At 45.9% G+C, this 12,297-nt stretch overlaps 1 protein-coding gene across 2 annotated transcripts in view; it reads left to right on the top strand.

Moving 5' to 3' along the window:
* The window catches only part of TM7SF3 (transmembrane 7 superfamily member 3), a 28,354-nt gene extending 17,126 nt beyond the window's left edge, over positions 1-11,228 (top strand). For both annotated transcript variants that reach the window (XM_048501220.1, XM_048501218.1), the window contains exons 8-12: positions 416-496; positions 4,848-5,000; positions 5,730-5,827; positions 6,630-6,792; positions 8,675-11,228. In XM_048501220.1, the coding sequence (XP_048357177.1) occupies positions 416-496; positions 4,848-5,000; positions 5,730-5,827; positions 6,630-6,792; positions 8,675-8,937 (758 nt within the window). In that variant the 3' untranslated portion in view covers positions 8,938-11,228. The remainder of the gene's footprint in view (positions 1-415; positions 497-4,847; positions 5,001-5,729; positions 5,828-6,629; positions 6,793-8,674) is intronic.
* The last annotated feature ends 1,069 nt before the right edge of the window (positions 11,229-12,297 follow it).

Below are 12,297 nucleotides of genomic sequence, written 5' to 3'. Positions count from 1 at the left end.
TTTAAGGAGGTGTACTGAAATTGGCAAATCAGAGAGTGGGTGCCTCTACTAATGGAATGAATCCATAGACTCAGCCCTGAGATGTAATTGAGATCCTATGTTCTGACCCCACGCCTACATGAAGGATATGAGGACCTTTTTAGAGTTGCAAAGAAGTGAGGCTTTGTTCAGTTTACTTTTTATAACATAGTTGGTGCCTTTCCCCCATCTTTCTTTCAGCTTCTTGGCTCTCTTTTATCCTTATACAATAGCCCTGTGAGATAGGTTAGGCTGGGGTACTGTCAGGACATGGGTTACAAACTGAACTTCATGGTACAGTAGGGATTTGAACCAAGGTCTTTCTCTTCTAAGCATTACACCGAACTGGCTCTCTTCCTGATAACACTGTTTTAATAAAAGCTCCTATTTTCTTTAGATCTGTTCTTCATGGGTTTCATCTTCATGACATTCTTTTTCTTTATCGTGATTACCAGAACAACTGACCTCCATTATGACGGTAAGAAGAGACACATACTACTTTCATGCTTCTGATTTGAAAATGTGTCTCCTGTGCTGTTGCATCTCCATCTTGGCTTACTGAACAATTAAGATTAAGATCTTTCGGAGTAGCATCTGTAGGCTCGAACAAGCTCATTACGCAAGTTCTGGGACTGTCAGTTGTACAAAGTGGCCATGATTGGTGGTGGAAAGTGCCATCCAGTGGTAGCTGACTTGTGGTGACTCCACACAGTTTTCAAGGCAAGAGACATTCAGAGATGGTTTGCCCTTTCCTGCCTCTTCAAAGCAACTTGGGGTTCCTTGGTGATCTCCCATTCAAGTACTAATTAGGGCTGACCCTGCTTAGCTTTGACAAGATTGGGCTAGCCTAGGCCAACAATGTCAGGCCAAAGTTAAGGATGCTTTAATATCATCACTGGGTCTCCTTTAATATCATCCAGTCCCCAGTTAAACAACATTGAAAGTGATGCTGTTTTGGGGTGGATTATCCCCCACCGTAAAACAGCATCACTTTCAATGTGGCGTAGTGGTTAAGAGCAGATGCATTCTAATCTGGAGGAACCAGGTTTGATTCCCTGCTCTGCCACTTGAGCTGTGGAGGCTTATCTGGGGAATTCAGTTTAGTCTGTGCACTCCCACACACGCCAGCTGGGTGACCTTGGGCTAGTCACAGCTTTTCGGAGCTCTCTCAGTCCCACCCACCTCACAGTGTGTTTATTGTGAGGGGAGAAGGTCAAGGAGATTGTAAGCTCCTTTGAGTCTCCTACAGGAGAGAAAGGGGGAACAGAAATCCAAACTCTTCTTCTTCTACTAAACTGAGGACCTCAGATTCTCCCTTTAAATCCATGCCAAAGGGGGTGGATTTAAAAAGAGAATCTGGGGAAATTTGGGGGGTGCCTGCTGTCAGGGGTGCAATTGTTAAGCTAGCTTCGGACATGAATGGGGGGGGGGGTTGAACCCGAGAACCCACTCCTTACCTATGTCCTTGCCCTACAGCAGGGGTGGGCAATTATTTTTTCCATGGGGCCACATAAGAAACAGAAAATATTGTGGAGGGCCGGGCCAAAAGGCTGAACTCAACAGAACTTAAACAGAGCTAAAAAATGAAGACAGATTTAAGACTCTCTTGGTGGTTCAACATTCAGGGAAACTTAAGGAGTTGCCAATTTGGTTTTCTGAGAGGGTCTCTGAACCTTTTACAGTTTTATGATGAGTAGAAACTCAAAAGGATTTTTTCCTAGTTTGCAAATGCATCAAAGCTAACAAAGCTTCCCCTGTTGGATTTCCTCCTTTCAGGGAGATGTCATCAAGATGAAGGAAGTCTGGCACAGAGTAGAAACCCTTACTCCCAAAAGAAGACTTCTAAAATATGTTCGCACTCAGAAAAAGAAGCTCCCCTAGAGAAAAGTACCACCATGCCTGACTAAACAGAGAAATGTCAAAATGCCAAGACTCCACTTCTGTTGTTCAAGGTGTTCTGCAGATGAGGGTAAAAACCCTGTTCTTACATAAAATTGAAAGAGCCGATCAGCAACTAGCTTTTTAGGCTAACCAGGTCAGGGAACTCACTGCATAAAAATCTTAAATAAATGCACCACTTGAAGAGGGACCTCTTTCCTTAAGCAGCATGTAAGCACATGTGAGTTCATCCACTTATGTGCCAGCCACATCAATAACAAAGAGATTCTGCCCCTGCAGAAGTGCCTAAGGTGACCCCTCCATAACCGCATAAGGCTGCAATAACCCACTCTCAAGGCGATTAGGAACTGGAAATTAACACCGGCAGGCATATTGCACTTCAGAGGGAAGTCCCTGCCCGGGATGAATGCAGCCCAAGAAAACTTCAGGCAGGTGCACCAACCTATAGCTCTAAAACCCTAAAAGAAACAACTTACAAGGGAGTTTTTAGAGAAAGTAAACGGGGTGAGCAACCGAAGCCGGTGCAAATCTACTCAGATCTCAAGAGAAGTTCCTTCCCAGCAAACGCCGGCTGGGTTGGGAAGTGCGATCCTGTTTCCACTGGGTCAGAAGTCTCCCTCCTCCTGAAAGGGGGCTTGCTTCCCAAGAAGGATGCATGGGAGCACAGCCTTCTGTTTGCAAAGTTGGATCCCCCTTTTTGGAGTTCTTTTCCGAGGCTCATGCGGAAAAAGCGCGCGCGGGCACACACACCCCCATGGGAGAAACTTTTTCCAACCCAACTGTGCTCTCTGCTAAGGGTTGGTGCCTGGTGGGGTGAAAATGAGCCCAGCTCACCCAGAGAAAGAAGAGGAGAGTTGCCTGCACAGGAAGAGGAAAGGGTGGGAGAAGAGCGTGGAGGGTGCAGCGGGGCAAGTTTGGTACTTCCGATCCAAGGAGAGGAGGCGGCACTTTTTTTGCAGCTTAAGTTGCCGAAGCAGCTCCTCACAGGTCCGGAGAGGAGTCCTCAGAGTGTCAGGGCGGGCAGCGGACCTAGAGGGGAGTGCATCCAAGACAGGCAATTTTGGCGATGGAGGCACAGCAGCCCGGTGGCAGCAGCGAAGCGAGGCTCTGCAGCGACCAGTCAGCTGCACGAGACAGCCAAGGAGAGCCGAGCGCGCGGAAAAGAGGGGAACGCTCCAGAAGGCAGTGCGGCAGCGCGGGAGGCTGCCGCACTGCCTTCTGGGGTGTTCCCCTCTTTCCCGCCCTGTGTGCGCTCGGCTCTCCTTGGCTGTCTCGTGCTGTTGACTGGTCGCTGCAGAGCCTCGCTTCGCTGCTGCCACAGAGCTGCTATGCCTCCATCGCCGGAATTGCCTGTCTTGGATGCGCTCCCCTCTGGGTCCGCTGCTCAACAAGAGGCCTCCGCGGGCCAGTCAGGGTCATCTGGCAGGCCGGATCTGGCCCGCGGGCCTTATAATGCCCAGGTCTGCCCTACAGGGTCACCATAAGCCAGTTGCAACTTGATGGCATTTTACACCACCACCAGGTCTTCGCGAACTGCAGTATGAATTATGCTGCAGTGCCCAATGATATTGAATACTGGTATTAATAAGACCTGTGTTCTAAAGGTATTCTCTTAAAAGAGCATGGTTCTAACCCATATGACTTCAGAGGTGTGCTTTCATTGTGCGGACATGGCTCGCTGGAATCTTATTAGCTGCACAGGTGGTTGAATAATATTGTCAGTGGGTGAGAACAACTTCCTGGCCCTTAACTATGACTAGCAAAAACTGGAATACATTCTTCAAGTAATTTTCACAGAATACCAACTGTTGTTCAGTTCTATAGGCTGAAGAATGCCACTGTTTCAACTCTTCTTCATTTTTTAGTTCTGGCCTGAGGTGGCTCGTTCTGTGGTTATGTTTCTGATGTCAGACTTCTTGACTACTTAAGGAGGGCAGTTCTAAGTAAATAATTGCAAAAATGAAGATTCGGATTTCTTAACCTGTAACACTGCTTTTTCCCCTTAAGCCAGGGGTGTCCAACTCTGGCATCCCAGATATTCTTGGACTATGATTCCCATCAGCCCCTGCCAGCATGGCCAATCTGCCTTAAACATTTTAAACCCTCAGGTCTCCAAATGAAGAGCCATGAGACTCCCTGCACCTTTTTGGGAGTTCTGTTTCAGAATACAAAATTTTATTTGCACAGTTTTAAACAATGTTTTAAAGGGACAGTGTCTGGCATTTGCTACTCCCTGTTTTCTCTGCTGAGCTCATAACAGTAATTCTGGCATGTATGTAATATGAAATACTACACCAGTGATGGCGAACCTTTTCGAGACCGAGTGCCCAAATTGCAACCCAAAAACCCACTTATTTATCGCAAAATGCCAACATGGCAATTTAACCTGAATACTGAGGTTTTAGTTTAGAAAAAACGGTTGACTCCGAGGCGTGCGTTACTTGGGAGTAAGCTTGGTGGTAGTCGGTGGCTTTGCTTTGAAGCAACCGTGCAACTCTTCCAATGGGTGAATCATGATCCTAGGAGGGTTTACTCAGAAGCAAGTCCCATTGCCAGCAACCGAGCTTACTCCCAGGTAAAGGATCGTGCTTTAGTTCTTTGCATGAAAATCAGTGGGGTTTAACAGCTTAACAGGGTTACCTATACTGCTTCCCCAAAACTAGATCTTAGGTTTAATGCTAATAATCAAGCCCAGTGGCCCAGGCCAGCCTGGATGGGGGGGGGGGGGCGATTTCCCCCCACACGACGAACTCTGTTTGCGCATGCCCTCTGAGTGCCACTTCTGGCACCCGTGCCATAGGTTCGCCATCACTGTACTAGACTGTAACCTTAAGGGAAGAGAAAGAGGAATATGCATATGTTGCTGATATTTGTTGTTACTGTTTGTAAACTGTCCATATTCCTTTTGCTTCCCCACCCACCATTGCCAGTGAATGTTGGACTTACAGCACTAGCTGGAGTTGCCGGCGGTCTTCTCTTGGTAGCGTACTGGTGGAGATTTGGCGTTGTGTTCCTCTGCATGTTGGTTGTAGGACTAGTGCTGGGCTTCCTTGTTGCAGCAACCGTGTTCTTCACTCCCTTGGGTAAGCTACACAGTATCGCTTCCTGTGATCTCTGTCTCATCCCCTAGAAAAATTTGAACAGTTCATTAAACTTAATATTTAGATAACTCCTCTCCCAGTTTCTGACTTCCATTGCCTAAGGCTGCCTTTGGAAGGCATGATGGATAGTAATGAAATACAGATTTGACAAGTGGGTGCACATGGCTTCTTTGCTGAGCTCATGGACTCCCCATGTCCACTTATCATGTGGTGATGGATAGAGCCCTTCCAGGTTTGTTCAAGCTTCAGCTAAATTCTGCATACTAGAGGATCGAGAGAAATGCAAATACAACAGCCTCAGACCTATTTTGATTTGTTGTGATGCTGGGATACAACCTACAGTTCAGACTTGAAAGATGCTGTCAGTTCCCCATGAGCAACCCTACTACTGTGTCTAAAATGGAGATTTGCAGATGTATGAAGTTAGCATTTAATAGAACTTTCTGTAACCAGCCAAGTGTTCTTTAAAACATGTCTGGACTACAATTCCCATCAGCCTCTGCTGGCATGGCCAATTGCCTGATGGGAATTGTAGTCCATGAACATCTGAAGAGCCAGAGTTGGACACCCCTGATGTGGAGTAACTGAGCTGTGGATGTGGCCTAGAGGAATCTCTTGCAAATCTCCCTTTCCAGGGATGCTTTTTAATGTTGACTTTACACAGACACAGTGTTGCCTTTGGCTCATGTTATGAATCTGGTCCTTTATCAGGCAATTACAGAGTTTTCCAAGATGATGCTGTGTTCTGGGTGACATTCTGTTGCATTGCCTTGATGGTTCCAGTTGTTTTTGTCGGCTGTCTCCGAGTAGTAAGTAGCATTTTTGTTTGAATGATTTTGCCATAATTGTTTTAGTGCTTTGATTGTGTGTTCCTGCATGGCAGGGGGTTGGACTTGATGGACCTTGTGGTCTCTTCCAACTGTATGATTCTATTGTTGGGGAGATGAGAAGAGAACCTTATAAGTCAACAAACTTTTATTGGGGCTTTCTCTTAGGATTGCAAAAGGGCAGCTGCCTTCGTCTGCTCTTGTAAAATAAAATATGGGCAAGGACATGAGCCATTACTCAAGAAAGCTCATAAACATTGTTAGTCTCAAAGGTACTACTGGATAGTTGTATATTCCCTTATCTATTCTCTCTCCCCAGCCTTGAGATAACCAGGAACCTTGCTCCTGCTAACCTCAAGGCCTCAAGCCAAGGTCTTTTTCAGTTGTGACAGCACAGTTAACCATCTCAGTGGTCCAGGGAACCAGCTAGCCCTTTCTCTTTCCTTTTTTGATTTTAAACGGCAAATAATATTTTTGTTCTTTCTTCTGATATGTGAATTCTAATTCCTTTGGTACTTTCTTCCCCCACCCACTGCTCTGCTTTGTATTGGATTTCCATTAAATTGTAGAGCGCTCTGTTTAGCGTTGGGTTAAAAAAAAAGGAGGAAATAGTGATGGTAAGAAATGGTGATGTTCTGTAGAGGCAGATTTTGAATGGAGAGAACAAAAAAAATTCATAGCCGTATTAAAACTGGCCACAACTTGGTTGAGGAGTGCATTAAACCTCAGACATACACGAATGGCTTTGAAGGTAAAAATCCTATTATCTGATTTTTCTTTACAGCTGAACATCTTGGCATGTGGCATCGTTGGATCTTACACTGTAGTATTGGCTACTGCTTGCTACTTGTATTCCAGCCTTTCTTACATTGGCATAGACCTGCTCCGGCGGATTCTCAATGATGATTTCAAAAGAGCTTACTCCAGCGTGCCCTTTCAGTCTAATGGTGAGTAGCAGTGCAGACCGGGGTGTGTGTGTGTGAAACCCACTGGTGTAAGCGGCATTACTGCTGGTGCAGATGCACTTACCCTGGTGTTGGGGAGCTGAGCACAGCATGATACTCAAGTGCCAGTACCAGCACATCTCTGGTGCAGGAGCCCATGCTGGAAGGGGCATTCCCAAGGGCAGGCCAGCTTTAGTCAGATTCCTGAGCCCTTTCAGTCCAGGAATGCCCCCATTTGCCAGTGCAGATTTATGTTGGCAAAAAGGTAGGCTCAGCTCATAGATCAGTTCCACAGGGGATGAAAACGCATCTCTGTCAGCTTGCTGGCTGCAGTGCAGCAAGCCTCTTTGGAGGTGCCTTGGCTGCATCATTCTGGCTGTGGTTTAACTATCCTCCCCCCCCCCCCCCCCCCCCCAGGATTGTACTGCCAGTTTTGAAGTTATCTCGTTGAAACGGCATTCTGCCTTTCTTTACTTGGTGCTCTTGAATGATTCAGAGGAAAGAACTTTGCTATACAATTGGTCAAATTCCATGGCTCAGCTCTTGCTGAACTTTGCCTCTTCAGACTGCCTGTAAAGGGTCACATGTTTTGAGTGCCCCCCCTCCCCCCCAGTAAACGCTACATTTAAGAAGAACTGGCATTTGAGATTTAATTACAGCAAAGAACAGGATTCTGGCCTGCTATTGTTGGTTTTCTACATGGTTGTAACATTCAGGTTTGTTCACCTACCTTCACTCCAGCAAGAGCTGCATATGGTGACGTGGCTATCAGTGCAGCTTGGCTGTAAGTGGATTCTCAGCTGTGGCAAATAAGGACAAATAGTATGGTAGTAATGCTGCACAACAGTGAGACTCCCCTGGGCATTGTACTTAAAGGTAAAACCAGAGTCCAAATATGATGCTAGCAGCCCTACAGGGACGAACTGCTAGAGGAAGACTTGAGTAATCCCCTTTTCTTCTGTGCTGCCCTGTTGTGAAGATTAGGTTACAAAGACTTTCCTCTGCCTAAGACACTGGAGACCTGCTGCCAGTTGGAAAAATCCCAGGGTGACATGCCCCAGTGCTGTGATTTGCCATGAGGCAGCTTCATATGGCTATATTGGAGTTTGGAAGAATGCCTGCCAATAGGATGATGCTTATATTCAGACCCTCATTGTTCCATTGGCATTTTAACCTTTTGGTAACCTTAGATGCTCAGGCTCTTTTCTTGACTGGAGGTGCAGCACTTGCCTTGGAAGTCTGAGAGACTGTGGGGTGGAAGCCTTTCCTCTTACCTACCTGAGGCTGTGAATGGCAACATGGGATTGGTGGAGGGCACAGAGGGCTGGTCACCTAATCCATCCCCAAGCTGCCCCAGTGCCCCAGTAGTTATAGTCAATAAAAGCTGTGCCTCCTCAGCAGCCCCCGCCCCCCTTTCGGGCCCTGGGGTTGCACTAGGCTGCTTCATATACTCCAGAGATCTTGTCTTGGACATGGGTGGGGAAGAACTTGACTGCTTTTGCAAATAAACACCAAGAGTTGTCTTGGGAGAATGAATGATTTTTCTTGCTTCCTTTCCTGACCAAAGCAAAAGTGGAGATGTAAATGGTCTGCACTGGGGAAAGATGTCGCACCTTTTGAGAAGATGTAGACATTGCATGGGAAGGGAAGCAAAACATTTCTATCTTCTTTCCACATCTTCTTGTGATATCTTCTTGTGATATCAGAATGACTTTCGGCTGCTGTTGTTGTGCAAGAAATACTGTATGTGCAGAAAGACTTCAAATAAGTGTTGGGGCAGCAAGGGACAAGTAGATCTCAGATTCCTCGGGGATAACGAATGCTTCAAGCAAATAGAGGCCTTTGGGTAGGGAACACTCCATTGAACCAGTTCTTAATTTTGCAGACTTCATCCTTTTGGCAGTCTGGGCCATGCTGGCAATTGGCGGGATAACTGTACAGCTACGTCGCGAGAAATGTGAGGTGCCTTTCCCGCCACACCCTTATCGGCTATGGAGGCGGGAGAGAGAGCGCAGAATAACCAACATCCTGGATCCAAGTCATCACGTCCCTCCCTGGAGAGAGAGAATCCTTAGCAAGCTCTCCCAGGTCAAGGATTTGTTCCACAAAGAGCAGCTGACGGGAGAAAGAACACCGCTGCTGATGTAGCCTGACTGACTGTGTGAAAGAGACTACGGAAACACGGGTGAAGATTTTTAGAGGCATCGGGCGGCACTGAAATCATGCTCTTGCCTAACTCAGTAGAAGATAAGATGAGCCAGGCAAAGACCAACACTTGTCTCAAGAAGGCCTGTGTTCTGTGCAGTACCATGCAGGCACTTAACTGTGGGTAGCGAGGGTCAAGGACACATACGTGTAATGTGTAGCGGAGCGTGTGCATGTGGAGGGAGGGCTGGATGGGGAAGAACTTCATTGGTGAAGTGTGCTACTTTAAAACCTCAGATCTCCAGGAGAACGTCACTTCGGGCACGTGCTCAGTTTTGCCTTTGCTTTGAGCACTGTATGGAATGCCATCCTTGAGCATCGTTTGAGTTCAAATATTGAAAAAGTAATTGAAGACAGATGATGTTGGCACGGTTACAATAATTCAGTGTGGAAAGAAAACTTGCATTGTCCCTCATGGCTGAGAACCAAGATTTTACTTGCATTCAATTCCCATGTGTGGAAGATGAGCAGTTTTTATTGTAAAAATTCTGGAGAATTTTCTATCAGAATGTTAATTGGGTCTTGCTGGGGATAGCAGATAAGCTAATTGTTGTAAAGGCTGAGAAAAATGGTTGGCCACTCTGAAATGGAAGTCCTTTCTTTGGAAGGACAATTTCTGGAATACCTGGGAAGGAATCAATTTGGCAGCTGTTCTTGTGGACATTTTTACAGGAACTGTAAGTTGCTGAAGAGTACTGTTCTTGGCTACAACACTAACAGTGCTATTCTGTGCAGTATTGCTCCAGTCTAAGCCCATTGAAACGAACGGGCTTAGACTGAAGTGACTCTCCTTACAATTTCACTGTAATTGTCACATTCTGCTTTTATGTTTGAAAGATTAAACATGTTTCGAGGCACCCAGGGGACTTTTGTTTGGAGGCCATAATAGATTCCTTGGAAGGGTGTGCAGTGCCTCTTGCAGTAAGCTGAAGCAGAAAGCCAGGCTTGTCTGAATGTGGCAGCTTGTACACACTTGGTGAGAATTCAGGGGGGGTAGGGGTAGGTGCTAATGTAGCAGCAGCCTGGTAAACCAGTGTGCAAAGGCAGGAGTAGTGAGCAGGATAGAAGGGGAAGCTTTCCCCAATATAAAGCCATCTAGGTGAGAACACTGCAAGTTCAAAACCAATTTGGAAGTATTCTGAGGAGCCTGTCACTCAAAGCAATCCCCAGACTTAAGCCATGTTCTTGGAACCTTTGTGGAACAGGAAGCTTCTTAATCTGCTAGGTCACTGGGATTTTGAGATGCCTCGCCATTTATGTGGCCTGCGGTCAAGGTGCCTCCAGCAGGCATTTAGACATGAGAACCTTTAGAAAGTTCCTTTTCTGTGCTTCAGTAATAGAAGCCTATCAAATCTACGAACTTTTTGATAGGTGCACAAGAATCCATCCCTGTAGTAATTTAGCATCCTGTTTGTAACATTCGTCCCCAACAGGCAGGACTAGCAACACCTCCCTCCCTTTCCTGGTCAAATACAGGCCACCCTTATTGAGTTCACCATGGAGACTGTTTGGTTCCTATTACAACTTTCTTGGACTGGTGATTTGGTTTGTATTTGAAAAGTGTGGAGGAAGAAGAGGGATTGTTGACACAACTACACAGATGTGGAACAAGAGAGCTACTGTGGTGTACTCAAGTTGTCTTTCAGATTTAGGATTTGTCAGGAAAACCTCTGGGAGAAGCACCAGGAAAAACTGATCTGTAGTAAGAGGTGAGGCAGCCAATTCGGTACCCTGGCCGCTCTTGTGAGATGCTAAATTCCTACCTGATAGGGAAGGCAAATGTTTCCGTTGCCTCTTTTCATGTTACGGTGCCGATCTAGGGGTTGCATTCTGGCAATCCCATGGCCTCAAATGATGAAACAAATCGGTGTCCTCCCACTCTCTGAAGACCTGCAAGGCAGTGTCAGATCAAAATAGGTAATTGGAAAACTGTTTTTTAAAAAACTAACTTTTGATTATGAGGCAATAAAGAAATGTGGTTAAAGAAGACTAGGGGGAATTCCATAGTTTTTTGGGAACTATTTGGAGATCAAGGGCTTTGTTTTAACTTTGTTAGGGTTAGGTGAAGTAGATGAAGTATTGTTGGTGCTTGCTGACTGGCCATCTTAGTCCTGAGAAACTGCCATATGTGGTCAGAGCTGCTATGACTTTGGGGGTATTTTAACTGCCGTGATTATGACGAAAAACAACTTAACCAACTATCTTTTGATAATAAATGTACTTGAAATTTAAAAGCATCTTTGTGATATAAATGGGGTGGTGGCTTGATCCTTGTTCATGCTGTCTGTTTCGTCCTCTGAGGAAGTAGTCTGTTGTTCCAGAGGTCCCAAATGAAATGCTGCACATGGCACAGAGGTCTAGATTGCAAAGTAAGAGTGCACTGAAATCTGGAAGACATGACTGCAGCGACAAGACATAAGAGCAGAAATAGAACCGTGACTACCTGTTCTCTTTTGGTAACAAGCTGCAATTCAAGGCACCATGGAGAGAAGTGAGAAGGTCCTCTTGTTCTGAAGATAAAGTTAATTGCATTTAGTATTTACATTATATTTTCTGATGGAGTTTTGACTCTTAAGCGCTTAAAGCTCCAAATGTGTGGTTGCATTTGGAATACTTTTCACTGAAAAAAGATACTGGAGCACCAGAAAAGGGCAAGCAAAATTATCAAGTTGGAGCACCATCCCCATAAAGAATAGACTCTAGGGACTTTTAGGTGAAGGAAAAACTAATTGGGGGAAAGGGTTATGGTAGAGGTTAATAAAGCTATATACACCTATCTGGCTAGCCTGATCTCAGATGTTAGAAGCTAAGCATAATCAGCCCTGGTGACTGGTTGGATAAGAAAGCACCAGGGTTGTGATTTAGAGGCAGGCAATGGCAAACCACATCCAAATTTCTTGAAAACTCTGAGGTTGCTATAAGTCAGCTGTGACTTGATGGCACACACACATACATTCAAAAAGACAAACTCATGAGGATAGTTCCATCAATTGCTACTACCTGTGGTGACTGCAGTCTCCAGAGGCATTCTGGGATGCTGTGAATAGTTGATGAGAACTCTCAAAAGACAGAAAATTCCATTTCCCTTTACCAATCTCTCACCTCCTCTATGTCCTGTTCTCTTTTCACTAATGCGGTAGCTCACACCCCCCCCCCCCGGCCCCCGTTTCCTCTCCTATTCTGTGCTGCTCCCCTCTACCTCATCTCTACTCATTTACTTGGCCCTGTCCTTCTACAGCCCTACCCTGCTTGTTCTCACCCTTGCCCATCCCAACACTTCCTCCCACGGTTAATAGGAGCAAG

This window comes from Sphaerodactylus townsendi, linkage group LG06 (assembly GCF_021028975.2).
Source record: "Sphaerodactylus townsendi isolate TG3544 linkage group LG06, MPM_Stown_v2.3, whole genome shotgun sequence".
NCBI classification, from domain to species: Eukaryota; Metazoa; Chordata; class Lepidosauria; order Squamata; family Sphaerodactylidae; genus Sphaerodactylus; species Sphaerodactylus townsendi.
Note: the sequence above shows the minus strand (reverse complement) of the source record. Positions and strands in the feature narration are given on the sequence as shown.